Source organism: Eleutherodactylus coqui, chromosome 10 (assembly GCF_035609145.1).
Source record: "Eleutherodactylus coqui strain aEleCoq1 chromosome 10, aEleCoq1.hap1, whole genome shotgun sequence".
Classification (NCBI taxonomy): Eukaryota; Metazoa; Chordata; class Amphibia; order Anura; family Eleutherodactylidae; genus Eleutherodactylus; species Eleutherodactylus coqui.
The window spans coordinates 53,042,710-53,063,842 of record NC_089846.1 but is presented as its reverse complement, the minus strand read 5'-3'; the positions used below and the strand labels follow the sequence as shown (position 1 = coordinate 53,063,842).

The window sequence follows — 21,133 nt, the reverse complement described above, 5'->3', positions numbered from 1 at the left end:
GTCCTACACATGACCCAGCCCTGACTCTGAAACTCGATAGAACTGACAGAAACATAGATCATGTTTTCATACATACTCTAAGATAATGCAAATACAAAACATAATACTGTAGCATGAAATAGTAGTAGCCGAAACAAAATGTAAAAATAATTTAGAAATAAAGTAAGAAAACATTGATGCTCAATATAAAAAGTTGAAATCATTCATTTTTTGTGACATATATACATTTTCAGTTGGCATCACAAGTTAATGTGACAATGCATATAGTGTAGTTACATATCTAAAAATCTGCACATTAGCAAAAGTACAAATTTGAAAATACTCACAGCTTCCAAATTTTAGTGGACAAGCATGAACATCCATCGGGAAATCTTCAAGGTGCATTGTGCATTCAGCATGAATTGTAAGTCTGCAAGAACAAAAATATTTCTGTTTTATTATACTTTCAATCCCATTTATTGTATTGCACTTTTAATCAATGTAGTGCTTGCATTCACTTGAAAATGTAGAGCTGCCACAGTGGAGAAGATTTACTAAACTAAATGTGCAAGAATTCTGGCTCGGTTTGCTCCAAACACGAGTTCACATGCCACGCACCACATTTATTATAGGTTTTGGATACTTTTTGCACCTAACTAGACAAGGAACATGGCTTGGAAGAAATTGGGGGGTTGTATAGTGGGAGGATGTGGTTCCAATTTTACCAACATTTTGACATAAAATGTTAGCACACACTATGCCAACCAATAGATGGTGTAAAGTTAGAATAATGTGTTTATATGTCTACCAAAATCCACCAAATTTATTGTACCATATGAGCCACTGTGATAAATTTAGCTAATCTACAGACTGCCTGGCCTCAATTTATGCTGTCTAACTATTAGATAGGATTAGTAAATCTGCCCCAGTGATTGAATAGTTAATCAGATGAGTTTTTCAATAATTTTAAGACCTATTTTAAAATATATCTAATTGTGTATTGTATCATGTCATCAGAACGTACACTCATGCAATGATATTCTGCTGTGATGTAAATGGTGTAAAAGTATTATGAGCATTGCAAAAAGTAACACAACAGGATTTAATACTTGCATAGTCCCAAATGAAAAAATTGCAGTAAATGTAGAGCTGTATCCAATAACTTGTTTTTAATCTAGTCCAGCAGACATCTATAAAAAAAAACAGTGGCTTAACAATCAGGTCTAGATGGGAAAGTAGTTGCCAGCATCGGGCATCCAGAGAACATGTCCAGGTGATCGCCACTTTCAATGGTATCCTACTATTGTGTGGAGGCACAAAGGATGCACAATACTATGTGGGTGATTAAGAGAGGACATAACTACTGTATGGGGCCCAAAGCGGGACATTACTACTGTATGGGAGAACAAAGGAAGACCTTACTGTGTAGGGAGCATGAAAGAGGCAGTAAGGCTGTGTTGGGACACTATAATTGTAACTATGGGATACACTAGGAGGCGCAATTATGAAGGGGGACAAAAAGGTAAAATAGAACAATTCCAAAGCATCCATATATACAGTGGGTTCTGAAAGTTTTCAGACCATTTTACTTTTCTTTTTTTTACATTTTGTTATGTTGTGGTCTTGTGCAAATTACAAAAAAATAAGTTTTTTCCCCACCAATCTGCACTCAGTACCCCATAATGAGTGAAAACAGAATATTAGAAATCTGTACATTTTTTAAAAATGAAAAACTAACATTTTGCACTGACATAAGTATTCAGGCCCTTTGGTATGACACTTGAAATGTAGCTTTGGAGGGCCTCCAATTTTTCTTGATTATCTTTGAGATGTTTCTACACCTTGATTGGAGTCACCTGTGGTAAATTCAGTTGATTGGACATCATTTTAAAAAACACCCCCCTGTCTATATAAGGTCTCACAGCTCACAATGCATATCAGATAAAAACACATGAGGAGGAAAGAACTGCCTGTAGAGCTCAGAGACAGGATTGTGTGGAGCGACAGCTCTGGAGAAGGCTACAACAAATGTCTGCTACACTGAAAGTTCCCAAGAGCACAGCGGCCCCAATAATTCCTAAAGGGAAAACGTTTGGAACAACCAAGACTCTTCCTAGAGCTGCCGACCTACAAAACTTGGTAAGAAAAGTGATCAAGAGCCCAATGGTCACTGTGGCTGAGCTCCAAAGATCCTGTGTGCAGATGGGAGAAACTCTCAGAAGGCCAACCATCACTGCACCGCTCTGCTTATCTGGGCTTTATGGCAGAGTGGCCAGAAGGAATACTTGTCAGTGCAAAATATTAGTTTTTCATTTTTAGAAAACATTTACAAAGATTTCGAACATTCTGTTTTCACTTTGTCATTATGGGGTATTGAATGCAAAATGCCGGGAAAAGCTTAATGCTTGTTTTATTTGCACAAGGACACAACATAACAAAATGTTACAAAAACGTGACAAGGTCTGAAGACTTTCTACACGCACACCACACACTTTAAGGGCTGTGGCTTACCAAATCTGAAGGCACCAAAACTGAAATACACCCTGTGCAGGTAGGTGCATGCTAATACAAAGTGGTACTAGTCAAGGGGACCAGAAACTGGAAGTGAACCAGTGGAATGCACTTTACTTCTCGTTTCCAGTCCTCAGTCCCCACAGCATGTGCCACTCTGTACTACCTGCAGAGCATATACCTTTAGATTTAGTAAGCTACAGCCCATAAAATATATACATATATGAGGAGACTTCTGTTTTTCTGTATTAATGGCTTGAGAAACGGGACATATAGGTATAAGTTCCAAAATGCGTAGGTGGCCAATAATCATATTCCCCCATGTGAAGTAAGTGCCTCTTATTGATGTCCTTGCAGAGAAAACTATTGGTCCATTGCCCTGAGTGCTACCGTCTCCTTTCTTGTTTTTATTTCTACTCATTATACCTGGATCCAGACTAGATTCTTGGATTGACAGTGAGCGCTCTCTTGTGAAGGATGTCTGTCAGATGGGAAAGTGGTGCCATTTTTTATTTTTGAGCTATCTCTGGTAAGAAGGATCTTAAGGGAACACTACTGGTTAGGGGACACAAAAGGCGTACTGTGTACTGTGGGGGCTGAAAGGGAGCACTATTAATGTTTGAGGAGCATGAAGAGGAGCATTGTTACTGTTTGGGGCCTAAAACAGGCACTATTAGTTTGTGGGGCACTAATGGGGAAATTATTACTGCCTGGGGCAATATAACCACCTAAACTTACAAGAGTGAGCAGGCAGCTGTCACCTGCTGTTTACTCCCTCTGATGACTGTAGTGTAGAACTGGAAAAATCTGCGGCCCCATGATGAAGTTAATGCATGCGGCTAAATGCTGCCCACCTGCAGCAACCAATGGCCACATGATTCTGTTAGCAAGACTGTGTGACCGTTGGCTGCTCTGGATGCACAGCTAATGATGAAACATGTTGATGAACTGAAACACATTCTCAGGGAGGAATCATCAAACATTCCTCGTCAACATTGTGCAAATCTTATTCACTGCTACAAATAGTTTTTGTTGGAGTTGATCTACAGGGGAATCTACAGGTTATTAAATTCAGTAGGTCACTTACTTATTCCACCTGAACCAACCTCTTTCTCACAACACCAACACAAACTGTGGACAGTGGGCAATATTTTATTAAGAACAACCCTGTTCTGGATGTTATTTTGCAGTTCTTATCTTGAGAATGGTTGTCCGTTGTCAATTTATGTGCGAGTAAAAACATTTTCTGCTATTATGCTGGTGAAAAACTAATGCCCAATTCCTGCTCTCAGAATCTCATGAAATGATCTCATGAGATATAGAGGAGAATGGCAATTAAGATTTTTAAGCAACATGCAAATGTGGGAGAGTACTCCTGTTGGAATAGAAGTAGAGGACAGGAGGACCTCAAAGGGAGTCTTAGGCTGTGAAATTCAGCAGAATATGGTAAGCTCTTCAAGAAAAATTGAAGTTGAAGTTTGAAATTGAGAAAGCCAAGAAGTATGCCTCCTCTAAACAAGACCCAGAGGACCCACATACACATAAACATTAAATCAATTGGCAAATACAAGGCTTGTCCAAAACTTGCCAATAGAGGAAGTTTTTTCTCCCATAGTTAGTAGCCGGATCATCAAACAATAGTTTCAGTTGGCCAGGAGAAGGGCTTCTCCAAATGGACAGGGCAAGCTGTATGACAGGCAGCAATAGATTTATACTCAAAGGTAAAATCTTCCAACACCAAGGCAGGGAGTGTAATAAAATGGAGGAGAGAGCTGCCTCTAAGCTAATCCATTATTTACTAGTGTGTAAATGATGCCAATCAAGCAAGAATCGCCATAGGATGGTATACATAGTTTGACATTAGTATTAGTATTTGAGGACTCCCTTCAATTCACCTTTAAGAGCATCACATTAAATAGCTAAAGATGTCTATGTATTTCAAGGAAATCTTAGATTACTTTTTAGAAATTCTAGTGGTAAATCGAGTCTTTGCGAAGGTTAGATTGACCCAGTTATCATTTATTTTCAATTGCCAAGAGCGGGAGACAGAGTGCGGGAAGTCACGGCCATGAGGAAGACCCAATCCTTGACTCTTGTTAGGTCTATCAGACAGAAGCGTCATCCTGTGTCCTGAGTCTGCTTCTGTTTCTTCCAGCTCCCACAGGGTTACTGTGTCTGTTTCCTCCACCCAGCTGGTGGTATATGCAATTATCCACCTATTTAATCTCCCCAGACCTTTCCCAGAATGCCTTGGTGTTATTGTGCATTTCCTTGCATGACTGCATTTGAGCTGCTGCTGCAGCTATCCTGTATGCATCCAGTTCTTTGTGTGTGCTTAGCTGGATGATTTTGTCTGTGTGTGAATCCAGCTTTGTGTGTTTTACTGCTGGTTTCTACAGTTTGTTTGCTGTCCATCTCCTCTGTCTGTTACCGCTGTATAGGACCATGTCCTGTTCTCACCTTACCTCCACTCCTCACTCCTCCATATCTGCTCAGATTGGTGCAACTGACTCTAGATTCCTGTCTTCACCAGGTAGGTAGGGAAGACTAGGAGTTAGGGATAGGAAAGGCAGCCTGGACCTCTCCACCTTCATGGGTATCTCCAAATAAGCGACTTTTAGCTCATCTAAGTTCAAGGTCATGTCCCTTCTCGTCAGTTATACCAAGTTCCAGCCTGTGCGCAGTCCTCGCCTCTGAGTCAGCTGTCTATCCTGCCGAATGGTTCCACAATCACATTGTTACAACTCTGGATACCAAGTTCGGGTTAGGGTTTTTACAATAGTCTGTAGACACCTGAAGATATCTGGGAAGTGAAGAGAACAATTGCTGAAATTTTGGGAGAGGAATGTTGTCCCATCCTTGTCTGATGTAGGATTCTAGCTGCTCAATAGTTCTGGGTCTTCTTTGCCAGATTTTTCATTTCATAATGCACCAAATGTTCTCTTTTAGTGAAAGGTCTGGACTGCAGGTGGCTAATTCAGCGCCCGGACCCTTCTTCTGTGAAGCCATGCTGTTGTGATGGATGCAGTATGTGGCCTTCCCTGGAAGTGACGTTGTCTGGATGGGATTCCTGCAGAGGTGCTCCCTATCTGTTGCAGCATGAGTGCCAGAGAGAGATCTGCCGATCATCCAAATAAACATCAGCTGCAATTACAAGCCATAAACGTTTGATCTGTCGCCAGGAGAGAGACTACCAGCGAGAGCAGACAGACTGACAGCCAGCACCCAGATATTTAGGTTTCAGTGGTGAATACTCGTGAATATGATCACCTAGGCTCTTCATCAGGAAAACTGATTATTTTGACATCATCATTGTACAGCCTCCCCAAAGATTTTGTGTTGTTCAGGGGGCAGTGACTGCATATTTTCTTTAGTGGCTGTAGTCCTTTTGGTTAAGCAAAGTTCCCACAATACTAAGTTACTTCTGAGGAGAACCGCCATCAATGGAGCTATTTAACCCTGGCCAGGGTAAACCACAGATTGACTTTGATAAATCTATATTGTGTGCATAATATTAATTACACCCTATTCATAGGGTACCGACTACATTGTAGCATTAATCATATTCCACACCTGCAACCTACTTCATTTAAAAAAAATTAAAACCAGGAGGGCTTGACTGCCATGCCTGACCCAGCAGCTATGTATTTAGACTCTGTTACTATCCTTGGTGAAGATTACTTCTGTGAGCAAAGAGGGCAGTCCTACTCCTTAGCCGCCCATGTAACCAGCATTTCTATATGGGAAACTGTAATTCCCAGAAGCACCTGCATCACCTTCAGGCTGCCATCAACTCCCACCTCCATGTATTTACCAGTAAAACTACTCTGCCTATAAACTGAGAGGGGTAATTGGGTCAAATTAACTTTTTATTCATCCCCTGAGCTTTATTTACACAATTAAGTGGATATAGCCAGGTTTATAGTGCAAAAAGGTCTTGTTCAGGCCCATTTAGATACAACGATTATCGCTCAAAAGCCATCTTTTGAGTGATAATCGTTGTGTCTAACTGCACTGACATCGTGCAGTTTTCGTTAAGCCAGCGCTCATCGTTGCCTTTCATCATGCTAAAAGATCAGCGATCAGTTATCAGGAATTCACAGCGGGATACAGCTGATACTATTGTTTCAGCTGTATCCCGCTCTGTGATGACAGGCTGGGTATGAAGAACACAGTGGTCCAGTTGTGTTCTGCATACCCTGCTCGGAGCGCTCAGCTGTATATTAGCTGAGTGCTCCGAGCAGAGAACAGCTAATGGTGCAGAAGACAAGCGGACCCGCTTGTCTTCTGCATTACCTGCTTGGAGCACAAGGTGATCGCTCAACGTTTGAGCGATCACCTCGTGCTGAATGCACACAACGATTATCGCTCAAAAGACATCTTTTGAGCGATAATCGCGGTGTCTAAATGGGCCTTTACTTTATTAGAAATTTTTACATAAAAGTTTGAGACAGTGCATTAAAATCTTTGAGTAGCATTTATGTCATGGCAACGACGCGTTTCCACCAGCTAGCTGTCTTTTTCAAAGTTGAATACTTATGATAGTGACTCACATTTAAAATCCCAAAAGGTGGGGGTTTGGAATTTTAAATGTGAGTCATTGGCATGAGTATTCAACTTTGAAAAAGATTGCTAGCCGGTGGAAACGCGTCGTTGCCATGACATAAATGCTACTCAAAGATTTTAATGCATTGTCTTAAGCTTTTATGTAAAAACTTCTAATAAAGGAACAAGACTTTTTCGCACTATAAACCTGGCTAGATTCACTTAATTGAAAGCAACGTCTTCAGCTGTGCAAACTTGCAGCAAGTCAGACACAAGCAAAAGTCTCCTACCAGCAGAAGAATATCTTCTCTGGAAACCCACAAGAGGAGTGGTGAGCTAATTTCCCACCATCGCCCCAGTGGCCCGCTGTGCCATAATCACAAGGTGCCAATGAGTTGCCATAGCAGCTGAGGCCCCCAGGCCAGCCATGTTTTGAAGCTAATTAAGCCAGTGGTCTCTAGACCACCTGCCTTGTCCCATTCACCTCAGTAAATGTGTCAAGGTGGTCACACATGCTCAGTTTTGCTTCTCCCTTTGCTCCATTGGGTGTGTGCAGGGATCCCTAGTAAGGCCAGTTAGCAGTTTCTGAAGTTGCTGGGTCTTCTCTGATGTCAGAATAATTCTGAGCAAGAGATAGTTGTACTAGAGACAGCGATACAGCAATTGCAATTCCTCCCCTTCTGACAAGCAGAGGAGTTGCTGCAACTTCAGAAGCAGCCACTTACCACATCAGGAATCTCTCCACATACCAGTAGAGCAGAGAGAAAAGCACGAATATGTGTGACTAACTTGGAACAGTTACTGAGGTGGACTGGACACAGAAAGGCTCTTCAATAGAAACAGCAGGTGGCGCTATTCTAACATTAGACCTGGAACATCTGAAGATATAAACATTTTTATTTTATACTAGCGTACCCGTCGCACGTTGCTGCGAAGACAGACATACATACATACATTCGTTTTTATATATCTAGATAGCAGCTTTCAAGTTACCTCAGCGGTATAATATATAACAACCAATCACAGCACAGCAGCTTTCATGTTACCTCAGCAGTATAATATATAGCAACCAATCACAGCACAGCTTTCATGTTACCTCAGCAGTATAAGAAATAGCAACCAATCAGAGCACAGCTTTCATTTTACCTCAGCAGTATAAGAAATTGCAACCAATCACAGCACAGCTTTCATTTTACCTCAGCATTCTCAATATCCAGCAAATGTCTTGCGAAACGTTCAGCGGATGCATCATTTTGTAGTTGAACACTCATCCCGTTGCTCGTAATGCCTTTTGCTTTTGTGCTTGAGATGGAAATCAAACGATCTTTGTCTGGGGGGCATAACTGTCGACGATGCTCGCAGGATAGGTGTACTATGTCAGTAATCTTCCCAGGAGTATACTCAACAACTTCCCAAAGTTTCATGGCGATTAGATGAATGGTGTAGTAGCGCAAAAAGGACAGACAGACAGACATACATTCCTTTTTATATATATAGATGACATTTTGCGCTTAGAATTGAATAATCGAGTTGGGACCTATTAACTTTTCCTATTTATGACATAATCAATGCTCCTGCCAAATTTCAAGTTTCTATGACATTGGGAAGCGAGAAAATTAGATTCCGTACGTAAAATTTGGACGCTAATTCTTTGGCGCTTAGAATTGAATAATCGAGTTGGGACCTATTAACTTTTCCTATTTATGACATAACCAATGCCTGTGCCAAATTTCAAGTTTCTATGACATTGGGAAGCGAGAAAATTAGATTCCGTACGTAAAATTTGGACGCTAATTCTTTGGCGCTTAAGATTGAATAATCGAGTCGGGACTCATTAATTTTTCCTATTTATGACATAATCAATGCTCGTGCCACATTTCATGTTTCTACAATATCGGGAAGTGAGAGAATTAGTGGCAATGATGGAAATAGAACGATCTACGCGGGGGGGCGAAACTGTCGACGACGCACGCGCGCCATTTATCATAGCATAAATGTACTATGCCTATAATCTTCCCAGGAGTGTACTCAACAACTTCCTAAAGTTTCATGGCGATCGGATGAATGGTGTAGTAGCGCATAAAGGACAAACACACACACAGACAGACACACAGACATACATTCAATTTTAGATATATAGATAAATACAATCATTGTTTATATTTATGGGCTGGAGTTAACAAAAAAAATATTTTTCATGGGACGACTTCTGAAGTTCACAGTCCTTGGAGTTTCTATTGCTTGTTGTAGACCAGAAATGTTCGTAGTAGTGTTATAGTTTTATTTTTATTTTTTTGCTCTCTGTATGGTCCTCGGTGTTTCAGTTTCAACTAAAGGCCCATTTACGTGGAGCGATGATCGTTCAAAAATCGCTAAAAAGCAATTGTTTGAGTGATCATCTTTGCGTCTAAACGCGCGGCTTTCGTACACTTTCCGTGCACTGCTAGCTGATCGTTAAATTCAGGTCAACCTAAAAATCGCTGTGTGGTCTTATCAGGACCGCACGCTGAGTTCTCCGCGGGTACTGAAAGCAGATAAGAGCCCTCGGGCTATTAATTGCTTTCAGCTAAAGGCTTCATTTGCAAACTAAATAGCTATCAAGTAGCTGAGTAACTACTTAATAGTTTATGCAAAATGATCACTGAAAGCTGTCACTAAAACTGTCATTTGAGCGATCTTTGAGCGATAATCGCTCTGTGAAAATGGGCCTTCAGACCTTATTCTTAATGCTATCAAGGACATGTAAAAAGTGTTTCCTTTGTCTCTCAGAAGTGTGCTAAATGCAGGTTTTGTGTATAGCAAATATTGTAGATATATACAATTGAATTCATAAGTCAGAGTCCTCGGGAGATTAAATCCTTTTTTACTTTTGAATATAAAGAAAGTGCTGCTGCCCAGTTTGTCCCAATTTCATTAGACGTTTCTTTAATTCCATAAAAATGCTGGACACTCTGCTATACTATATAAAAACTATAACTGTGTATAGTCTTAGCCAGTAGACAGAAAAAATAAAACCTGAAAGCCCATGGATGTTGACAACTTTTAATGGTTAACTGAAAGGGTGATGAGAAATGGTGTGAGGAGACTTATAGGCGTCCAAGCTCTTCTGGGAAATAGGATATGCAAATAGCAGATAGAACAAGGTATCTTGCAACATGACTAGGGATATGAACCAAACCAGAATACATACCCTTCACAGTATAGATGAAATAATTAAAACTAAATGTTATTGTAATTCCTTAAAATACAACCCATAGGGCACACCAAACAGAAAAACATACAAACATTTGCAGCCCTCCAGGACTATGTGATGATGTTATTCCCCCCTACTGTGCATGAGGAGAAAAAAACTCCAATCAGTAGACCACCCTGATGTATATTAGTGGAGCAAGATCAATTATTTTCCAACATCCCGCTTTTATCGCTTAAACCACCCAATTCACCAATATCCCCCATTGATAGGTGTCAGTTTTTGTGTGAGTTTGGTATTAATTTGTTGCTGTAGTGTAACCTTGTTCGTATGGATTCCTCAGCGGGGATAATATCAATCAGTTTCACTATCTATGCCTATTGCAGAAGTGTTTTTTTAATAAAATAATATCCCTGCCCTAAGATGTTGAAATCAGGGAATCCTCAAGAATCCTTTCCCAGAGCAGCTTGCATGACCTATAATCTCAGCAAATCTACAAAAGGAGAAACAATCCTTCCCCGGGCACAGTGGAGATCCCTTTTATTACCAATACTTTTCAGGTCCTCTTCATCTGTGTAACAGGCAAACCTCTAACCTGAGATCCATCTTTGTCATAAGCTCACTGTCCTCTCCATTAACAACAGGAACATTTCCCTGTACTTCATCTGTTCTCTTTACTGGCTAACATGGTACAATGATTAAGTATTTCCCAACATTTATATCAGCTCCACCTAAAACTCCAGTGAACTAGAAACGTACACCGTACGGGATACTTGTTTTAAATGGGGGTCAATGGCATCTATATGGAACTATACAGTCACACAGTTGCATTTGCCTGGGGAATACCTTCAGTGGACTATTTCAAAAGGTCCCACCAAACATAATCCCAAAACTTGGTGTGAATGTAGCCTATTCATGCTTAGAGCTATTTCTATAGAATAAAAAAATATAGTTTTTCACCTACCCAGACTGCATGTATGTTCACCCAGGAATAGGAAGAAAACAGCACTGAATGAGTTATTTTAACAAATCAGCCAATTCCTGGAAATATCCGGCCTGGAGATATTAAAGGGGTTGTCTCGCGAAAGCAAGTGGGGTTAAGTACTTCTGTATGGCCATATTAATGCACTTTGTAATATACATCGTGCATTAAATATGAGCCATACAGAAGTTATTCACTTACCTGCTCCGTTGCTCGCGTCCCCGTCTCCATGGCTCCGTCTAATTTCGGTGTCTTCTTGCTTTTTTAGACGCGCTTGCGCAGATGGGTCTTCTCCCTTCGGCTCGGCAGCAGCTGCGTTTTGGCTCCGCCCCCTTGTATGCGTCATCGCGTTGCTCCGCCCCATCACATGTGCCGATTCCAGCCAATCAGGAGGCTGGAATCGGCACATGTGACGGGGCGGAGCAACGCGATGACACATACAAGGGGCGGAGCCAAAACGCAGCTGCTGCCGAGCCAAGCCGAAGGGAGAAGACCCATCTGCGCAAGCGCGTCTAAAAAAGCAAAAAGACACCGAAATTAGACGGAGCCATGGAGACGGGGACGCCAGCAACGGAGCAGGTAAGTGAGTAACTTCTGTATGGCTCATATTTAATGCACGATGTATATTACAAAGTGCATTAATCCTTTCCAGTCCAATTTATATCCTGGTTTTCCTAGGGGGCTTACTCTTTTCCTGCCATTATACAATGGCGCTATCTGCTGGCTAACGCCAGTACTGCATGAGGTGACACGTTGGATAGGCTCCGACAGCAGAGAGGCTGGCAATATACAATAAGAGAACCCTGATGGATGTCTACCAACATCAGAGTTGTACAGCCTTAAATAATAATGTCTTCACAGGTCAGACAGTGGATTGGAAAGGGTTAATATGGCCATACAGAAGTACTTAACCCCACTTGCTTTCGCGAGACAACCCCTTTAATGCTATAATGTAGTTTCACAAAACTTTGCAATATTAAAGTGAATGTTTCACAAGGTTCATGCTGCCCGAACCACAAGCAGAATGAACCCGGGACAGATATGCCCATTCAGCCCATGTAGGATTCATTGTGAAACGCTTCTGCGTTTCAGAAAAACATGCTTAGAGGTTTGACTCAGAGCTCAGCTGGAATGGAGGTCTGAGTCAGAGAGTTGGGCTGCACTGTGCTATCCCCACTCACATCATCAAGACTGACAGCCCTCTTTCAATACACAGGAAGGAATACAAGCTGTTAGTCTTGATGGTGCGGTCAGGGAGAGTCCAACGCAGCCTGCCCCTTTGAGTTCTATGAGAGCTCAGCTCCGAGTCAAACTTCGAAGCATGTTTTTTCTGAAATGCAGCAGTGTTTCAAAGTAAAACATACATGGACCAAATGGGCATTTCCGGTGGTTCCGGCAGCATGAACCTGGTGATAGTTTCCTTTTAAACTTGCTATAATCTCTTTATTGAATGTTTGGTAGTACTCGTATGTGTCAGACACTTTGCCGACTATATTTTGTACACCTCGTTTGGGTTAATCCATAAAACATCTGCAATCAAGTAACCCTAGTTATATTTTCTATTGTTGATTATAGACACTCTATGAATGATGTAAGGTAATGAATTGGCAACCATGTTGCAAACATATCAACAGGTCTACAGTATACACAAAACACATCACCTCATGGTGTAAAGTAGCGTTCCATTGTATGTAAGTCTCAGAAGCTTGTTGGGCGTTGTCATGTTGTGTGCCACAGATTTCTTTCCGTTATGGAAGAAGGTGTCTGGAGTCCAAATCTTGCTTGCCAACAGATTATTCAGGGGTAGAGTTTTTATTGGTCCATCAAATTTCAATCTCTCATCCAGCCAACTCTGTCTAAAAAACACATCTATTGTGTATTCCTATAGGAGAAATAGATTAAGAAATGCAAAATAACATGAGTATGTAGATTTTTTTTGTACTATAATATTTACCGTAGTATTGTTGCAATTTTTCCTTTTTTATGTCTTTTTAGGAGTATTTCTTCAGTTCTCTAGTACAATGTTTAATATAGCATTTAGTGTTACAATTCCGACTGCCTGTAATCTTCCCTAGGGCACTGCCAAGTATAAAAATGTAAAGTTGCAAGGAAAAGTGAAGGTAACTTTACGTTTGGCGATTATTGCCCAAATTATGGCTGGAACCAGAGAATTCAGGTAAAAATCGTCCCATGCACACTTGACCTCCGACAGGGCACTAAGAGAGAAAATGCTCACTTGTCGAAGCTGCTTGTTTTTTCGCAGAACTAAAAACCAAGCAGCCGTCGGGCCGTGTAAACAGGCAGGGGTTCAACCATAAACGACTGCCTCTTTACTGTGCATGGAAGCAGATGGGCCAAAACGATCTCCGGCCCGCTCCACCCCTATTTACAGAACGATTGTCACCCCTATGTAAAGCACAAGAGTGATCGGGGAGTAGTCTGTGGAACGACTATCGGGCGTTTATGCACCAGACAGTCGTATCATGTAAAGTGAACTCTTTGGAATTACGTGGATTTCCGCATTGATTACCATGCCTCCCAACTGTTCTGGATCTTGCAGGACAGTCTTGGATTTTGGCAACTGTCCTACTGTTTCAGGAGGCATGTCCCCACCACTATGCTGGGTGAACGATTTGGAATTAACTGGATTTCTTTATTGATTGCGGTCTAGATGCAGCAGGGCAGTCTCACATTTTGGCAGCTGTCTGGCCATCCCAGGCAGCAAGGCTCAACCCCCTCCCATGGGCCCCCTCTGGTCATCTGATCCCGAACCCAATTAAAAAGTAGCATGCCCACGTTCACTTCTATCTTCATCCCTCAGTCCCTCACACCAATCTTGGCAGATCACACAGCAGCGCTCTGTACATAGACCGCTTCCCCTGGCTCCAGACATAATGATGAGGACATTATGTACAGATCAATGATGTGAGGTTCCGAGTCCTGCATGAGGATGAAGATGGGCTGCAGTGTTACTATTTGATTGAGGTTCGGGAGCAAGGGAGTGGGGGCTCCGGGAGGGGAACATTATAACTGGGGTCACAGAATGGGGATTTTATAACTGGGGCTACTGATGGAGCATTATAACGAAGTGGAGCAATAGAGGGGAAACTTTAACTATAGGAGGGCATAGTGGGGTCACTATAGATGGTGCCAAAGAGGGGACATTACTTTGTGGGGCCGCAGAGGGGACACTATTACTTTACATGGTTACTAATAGGTTCCTTGGAGTAGCAGTTGGATGTGGAGACATCATCTTGATGACTGGAGGTAATTGCTATGTAATCACTATCTCTGTGTAGAAGATGTATCTGACTATTATTTAGAGGTATACCATTACTGTGAGGGTGTCTCTGAGGAGCACAATTACTGCAAGGGAGTCACTCAGGGGCACAAATACTGTAAGAGTGTCGCTAATGGGAACTATTACTATGAAGGGGTATAAAGGAGCATGACCCAACAGAAGAAATTCCAGTGGAGTGCTACATGGGCCACAAAATTTGCTCCTCTTCTTGTTGTTCAAAAGCTGGGAGGTATGTTGATTACTAATAAAATATGTCCTGATTGTTGTCCAAGTCACAATTACAGACAGACACAATCTAACTAAACTAATAACAGACAGTTAAATAGTACATGGCGGAAAAGTGAACCTCTGCATTAATGACTGTTCCAGGCGCTAAATGACAAAAGCTGTTCCAATTAAGGAGATGAGAATAGAAGTGTGAGTTTAAAAGGTGCTTTGCTTGTTATTGGTTCTGGATAATATGTTTGTCTCAAGAAAGATTGGTCTATATGAACCATTTCTTGATACAAACAACTCACAGAAGACAGAGGCATTTAAATTCCCCGATTGGTTTTACAGAGTCCCTGAACAGACCCCCCACAATGAGATCGCAGGGTTCCGTTCGGCTGCCATGGCAGCCTAGGACCTTTTCAAGGCCCTCAGTGCTGCTAGGGCTGATTATGTCAGATCACAGTATAAGGTAATACGAAGCAAACAAACGATCTCAGATTCAAATGCCCTTTGGGGACTAAAGATAAATATAAAATGTGTTTAAAAACATTTTATTAATTATTAGAAAAAAAGTTATTGAAAGTTTACAAAGAACCCTTTTTCCTAAGGGTAAAATAAAAAACACATAATTGGTATAAGTGCATGTGTAAAAGTATGATCTTTCAAAGTAATGCATTATTAACCCCACACGGTGAACGTCATCCTGAAAAAAAACACACACATTGCCAAAATTTCACTGTTTTGGTCACCCCATCTTAAAAAAAAAACGCAAAAAACAAACCTCCACACAACTGTGTCGACTGAAAAATAAAAAAGTTATGGCTGTCAGAAGATGGCGGCAGAAAATAATTTTGTTTTTCCAAAGATATTTCATTTGTAAAAAGTAGTACAGAAAACAAAAAAAAAGATAAAAATTTAGTATTGTTGTAATTGTACTGACCCATAGAATAAAGTTATCATGTCATATTTATCACTGAGTGTATGCCATAAAAACAAGACCCCCCTTAAAGATGTTTTTCAGTTCATTATATGATACATTAAATAGTATTAATGAAAAATGCAACTCGCCCCACAAAAAACAATCCTTCAGACTGCTGTGGCGACAGATAAATAGAGTAATGATTTTCATGGGTGTTGCGGGCTCCCGCAGTGGATCTCTGCCGCAGGAACTGCCGCCCGGGAGCAGAAGCCGCAGACGAATCTCCGCCGGTCAGCCTATCTGACAGATAGGATGACCGCGGCAATTCGCAGCATGCTGCGAATTGCCGGCCATGAGCGGAGAATTGCAATGATTCTGTGCTCGTGGACGCGGGACCAGCAAAGCTATGGAAATCTTCAGGCGGCGTGATTTACCGCCGGCGAAATGACGCCTGTGGACAAGGGGCCTAAAGTGGGGAGGAAAAAATGAAAATTAAAAAGAAATTATGTTTCAAAAGTATTTATTTAAAGTAATTTTAAACATTCCTGCCACGCAGATGCCACACAGGGGGATAAAGTTTTGGTATAAGACAGGAATTGTTAGCATCGATAACATTGACTAACTCTAAAGAGCATTTAAAAACATATATCAATGCAAAGCCAGCATACTACAGGGGAAAGGGGGGAAAGTACAATACAATGTAATCACCACTTTGTTGGCATATTAGAGAACGTCGAGGTATTGGAAAAATTATTATTTTCTTTATTTTCCTTGTTTTTACCTTTTGGTGTGGTGTTGAGCTCTGGGTTCAATTGGCCAGTGAAGTTTTTGTGGGAGGGGGTGACCTAGAGTATCTTTGGATTCTCCATCACATATTGTATTTTGGAGGGGTTATAGTTGGAGATGATATTGAAGTTTAGGGACATTGACATAGCTGATCCATGATTCCCAAACAGACTCAAATTGGATTATCGCGTCCTGACGTATGGCTCTCATTTTCTCATTCAGAAGTATCCTGTTAATTCAGTCAATAAGTGAGTTGACAGGTAGTTGCGGTTTTCGCCACTTTTGAGCAATGTGAGTATGAGCTGCCATAGTGATAAATTGTATAAGCTTACAGGGAGCATTGCGTATGTTTTGGGGTTTGTTGCCTAATAGTAGTACGTATGGGTCTAATCTCAGGGAGGTTCCTGTGACAGAGGAAATAAGGTGGGTAAACATTTTCCAAAAGGCGTGCACTATGGGACATAGTGATCATGGGAGATTTTAACTATCCAGACATTTGTAGGGAATCTCTCTCAGGTAAAAGTAATGGATCCAACAAATTCTTATCTGCTCTTGCTGACAACTTTATCTTCCAAAAGGCAGAAGAGAAAACAAGGGGATCTGCTATTGTTGACCTAATTCTTACCAAGAGGGAGGAAATGGGTGAGGAAGTGAGGGTGGCTGGGACCTTAGGAGGCAGTGATCATGCTATCCTTGAATTTTGCATAAAAAGGGGAGGAAGACCTGAGAAAACTCAGACTTCAAGGTTGGATTTCAGAAAGGAAGATTTTAATGGACTCAAAAAGAGAGTAGGAAGAATCCAATGGCTGGATGTGCTTAAGGACAAAAATGTCCAAGAAGTTTGGGAAATATTGTGAAATGAGATTCTCAAAGCACAATTATTAACAATCTCTAAAAGAAGGAAGAATGGGAAGCATTTGAAGAGATCGGGATGGATGAACACAGAACTTACACACGTGTTAAAATGGAAGAAAAATATGTTTATCAAATGGAAAGAGGGGGGAATATCTAAAGAAGAATATAATGAGGTCTGCAGAAACTGTAGGGCAAGTCTCAGAAAACCTAAGCTGATAATGAATTGATGCTTGCAACAGAGTCCAAAAGCAATAAATAAAGATTTGGGGGGTATGTCAAAAGCAAAAGAAAAGTAAAAGAGGCTATTGGATGCTTACAAGATGAAAATGGTGAATTGGTTAAGAATTATGTTGAGAAGGCCGAATTTTTAAATTCCTATGTTGTATCTGTTTTCGCTCAGAAAGTAGATGGAAAATCAACTGATCTTCCCTGTGCTATTGGGGAAATAAAAGAATGCAGGCTATCTGTAAACAGAGATGGTGATGGAACACATAGCTAACTTAAATGAATTTAAGTCCCAAGGTCTAGATGAATTATATCCTAGGATACTAAAGGAAGCAGCGGATGTAATTGCTGAACCACTCACCATAATCTTTGAAAATTCCTGGAGAACAGGAAAAATCCCAGAAGATTGGAAAAGGGCAAATGTTGTCCCTATCTTCAAAAAAGTGAAGAAGGTTGATTCAGGAAACTACAGGCCTGTGAGCCTGACTTCTTTACCGGGAAAGATCTTTGAACAAATTATTAAACAGCATGTATGCAAGTGCTTGGATGAAAATGGAGTAATTAACCAGAGCCTGCATGGGTTTGTAACAAACAAGTCATGCCAGACAAATCTAATTTCCTTCTATGACAGAATCACTGACTGGGTTGATTAGGAAAATGAGGTGAATATAGTATATCTTGACTTTAGTAAAGCACTTGACAAAGTATCTCATACCATACTTGAAAAAAATGACCAAATATGGGATTGACAAGGCAACTGTTAGGTGGATTCACAACTGGCTGAGTGATCGTACTCAAAGAGTGGTCATAAATGGCTGCACATCCAAGTGGAAGAATGTATCAAGTGGAGTACCACAAGGCTCCGTCCTAGGCCCAGTGTTGTTGAAAATTTTTAAAAATGATCTGGAGGAGGGAATTAATGGGAAACTGACCAAATTTGCCGATAACACAAAGCTAGAAGGGGTAGCTAACAATAGGGAAGAGAGAGAGAGAGAGCATTCAAAAGGATCTAGAAAAGAATGGTATTTAACAAGGAGAAATGCAAAGTCCTACATCTGGGCAAGAAAAATGAAAAAAAGCATATACAGAATGGGAGGAATTGGGCTAAGCAGCAGCACATGTGAAAAAGACTTGGGTATACTAATAGATCATAGACTGAACATGAATCAACAATGTGATGCAGCAGCCAAAATGGTAAACACAATTCTGGGATGTATTAAGAGAAGCATAGAGTCCAGATCACCTGAGGTAATTATCTCCCTCTAGTCTTCCTTAGTCAGACGTCATCTGGAATACTGTGCCCAGTTCTGGGCACCCCACTTTAAAAAACACATCGACAAACTAAAGTAAGTACAGAGAAGAGTTACCAAGATGGTGAGCTGTCTGCAAATCATGTCCTATGAGGAACGGTTAGAGGATCTGGGAACGTTTAGCTTGCAAAAAAGAAGGCTAAGAGGAGACTTAATAGCTGTCTACAAATATTTGAAGGGCTGTCACAGTGCAGAGGGATCAGCCCTATTTTCATTTGCACAAGGAAAGACCAGAAGCAATAGGATGAAACTGGAACACAAATTAGATATTAGAAAAAACTTTCTGACAGTGTGGGTCAATGAGTGGAACAGGTTACCACGGGAGGTGGTGAGTTCTCCTTCAATGGAAGTGTTCAAACAAAGGCTGGACAAATATCTGTCTGGGATGATTTAGTGAATCCTGCACTGGGCAGGGAGTTGGACCAGATGACCCTAGAGGTCCCTTCCAACTCTACCATTCTATGATTCTAAAACACAGGTTGGAGATCTTAGGATAAATGGCATGTATTTGGGTTGCCACTAAATAGGCTTTATGTAGAGCCTTCAAGGATGTCTCTGTAAGACTAACTTGCCAACTATTTTTACTTAGGCTCTCACTGCAAGTCTGATTTCCATTTGGTCATATAGGGCAATTTATCTCGTGCTTTATTTAGTGTGTTGTAGAGATGCAGAAATGTGCCTGGGTAGTTTGGGCAGTATTTGCATAATGCCTCCAGTGGGCTTAGCTCCACCTTAGCGTCAGAAGATAGTAGGGAAGACCAAAAGTAAAATACCTGTATTATTCTCCACTACTCTATTGAGGGAGGTTGAAAATGGTTTTTGAAAGAAGAAAGTGAGATAAGCCTGCCATGTGATAGGGATAGGGTAGTTATTTTATTAGTCTGCCACCAGGTAGGGCATGGTCACAAGGACACTGCAAGTTGCAAACCCAGGCGGAGAGTGAAGAAGCTCTCAGGACTTCAAATCCAGAGTGGAAAATGAACTGTGTTGATATGAGAACGTTAATGCTATGGCACTAGGCCGATGTAGTGAGCGACGTACAATGTCTAGTCAGTGGTCAGCCGACCAGGTTTTGATTAGTGTTCAAGTGTATGTGCAGTTTGGAAATACTGTGAACCATTGCTGCGTACAATAAAGGTGGCAGATGCCAAGGATTTAAATAAGTCCGGTTGTCTAGTGTCTGTGAGAGTGGTGCAACCCATCTCAGGTGAAAAAGATGAGGATCAGATTTGGTGACTAATGCCCTTGTTGTAACTATCTATTATATATATATATACACACAGCGTATTTTTCGCTCTATAACACGCTCTTTTTTCCCCTCCAAAGTTGGGTGAAAAAGTCAGTGCGTCTTATAGAGCGAACGTGCCGAGATCAGACCCGGCCGGAGCTGAAAAGGATCGCAAATCCTTCTCACTGTGCTGCCGGCCGTTTGCATACAAAGCCGACACAGCAGTAGAGCAGAGCGGCTGCACAACAGCTGATTGCTAGGGGCGGGGGGAGGAGCAGGGAGCAGAGCGGCCTGTACAACAGCTGATTGCTGGGGGCGGGGGAGGAGCAGGAAGCTATTGTACAGACAGGTGGCTCCTGCTATATTGCTGACAGTGTGATAAAGATAGCAGGTCCACTGCACACCAGCACCCATACAACAGCTGATTAGTGAGAGGGAGCTGCTGCTCCCCCCTGCCTCAGCAGTCAGCTGTATGTACAGACACTCACACATCTGCCAGCTACATAGGAGAGGAAGGGGCAGGAGACAAAGAGCTGCCTGTATTGTGTATATATTTGTGCCTAGTTATGCATAACCATAATGATACATGCCATGCAGGGTTCCTGGAGAGTTGGGTGACAACTAATGGAATCATTACATTGTCACTCAGCTCTTCCAGGATCCTGAATGCCAACTGCAGAGTTATGCAAGCATGCATACCACATGCATTGCCATAACTATTCAACGTGGGATTCAGGGCTCTTGGAAAGCTGGATGACAAGTAATGAGATCACTATTACATTTATACACAGCTTTCCTGGATCCTGAATGACAGGTTGACCTAGTGGTATATACTTCATTCCGAGGCGGTACTACTGCTGTTTATTTCTTCTGTAATACCTCCCTCACTGCCTGGTCTGGGGAGTTCAAAATATTTTTCTCCTATTTTCCTCCTCTAAAACCCAGGTGCGTCTTATAATCCGCTGCGTCTTATAAAGCGAAAAATATGGTATATATATTTGTAAAATAGACCCCTTATAAATGAATTCCTCTTAATATCTGTCTATCTTTAACTGTGTCATTATATATCATTTCTACAGATTTCAATCCAGA

The 21,133-nt window shown here is 41.4% G+C and overlaps 1 protein-coding gene across 1 annotated transcript in view; it reads right to left on the bottom strand.

The window, feature by feature from the left end:
* Positions 1-21,133, bottom strand: part of GABRA3 (gamma-aminobutyric acid type A receptor subunit alpha3) — a 66,588-nt gene that overhangs the window by 26,349 nt on the left and 19,106 nt on the right. Inside the window, exons 4-5 of the mRNA XM_066581000.1 lie at positions 12,869-13,089; positions 327-409 (exon numbers count right to left, since the gene is read on the bottom strand). Of these exons, the coding sequence (XP_066437097.1) occupies positions 327-409; positions 12,869-13,089 (304 nt within the window). The remainder of the gene's footprint in view (positions 1-326; positions 410-12,868; positions 13,090-21,133) is intronic.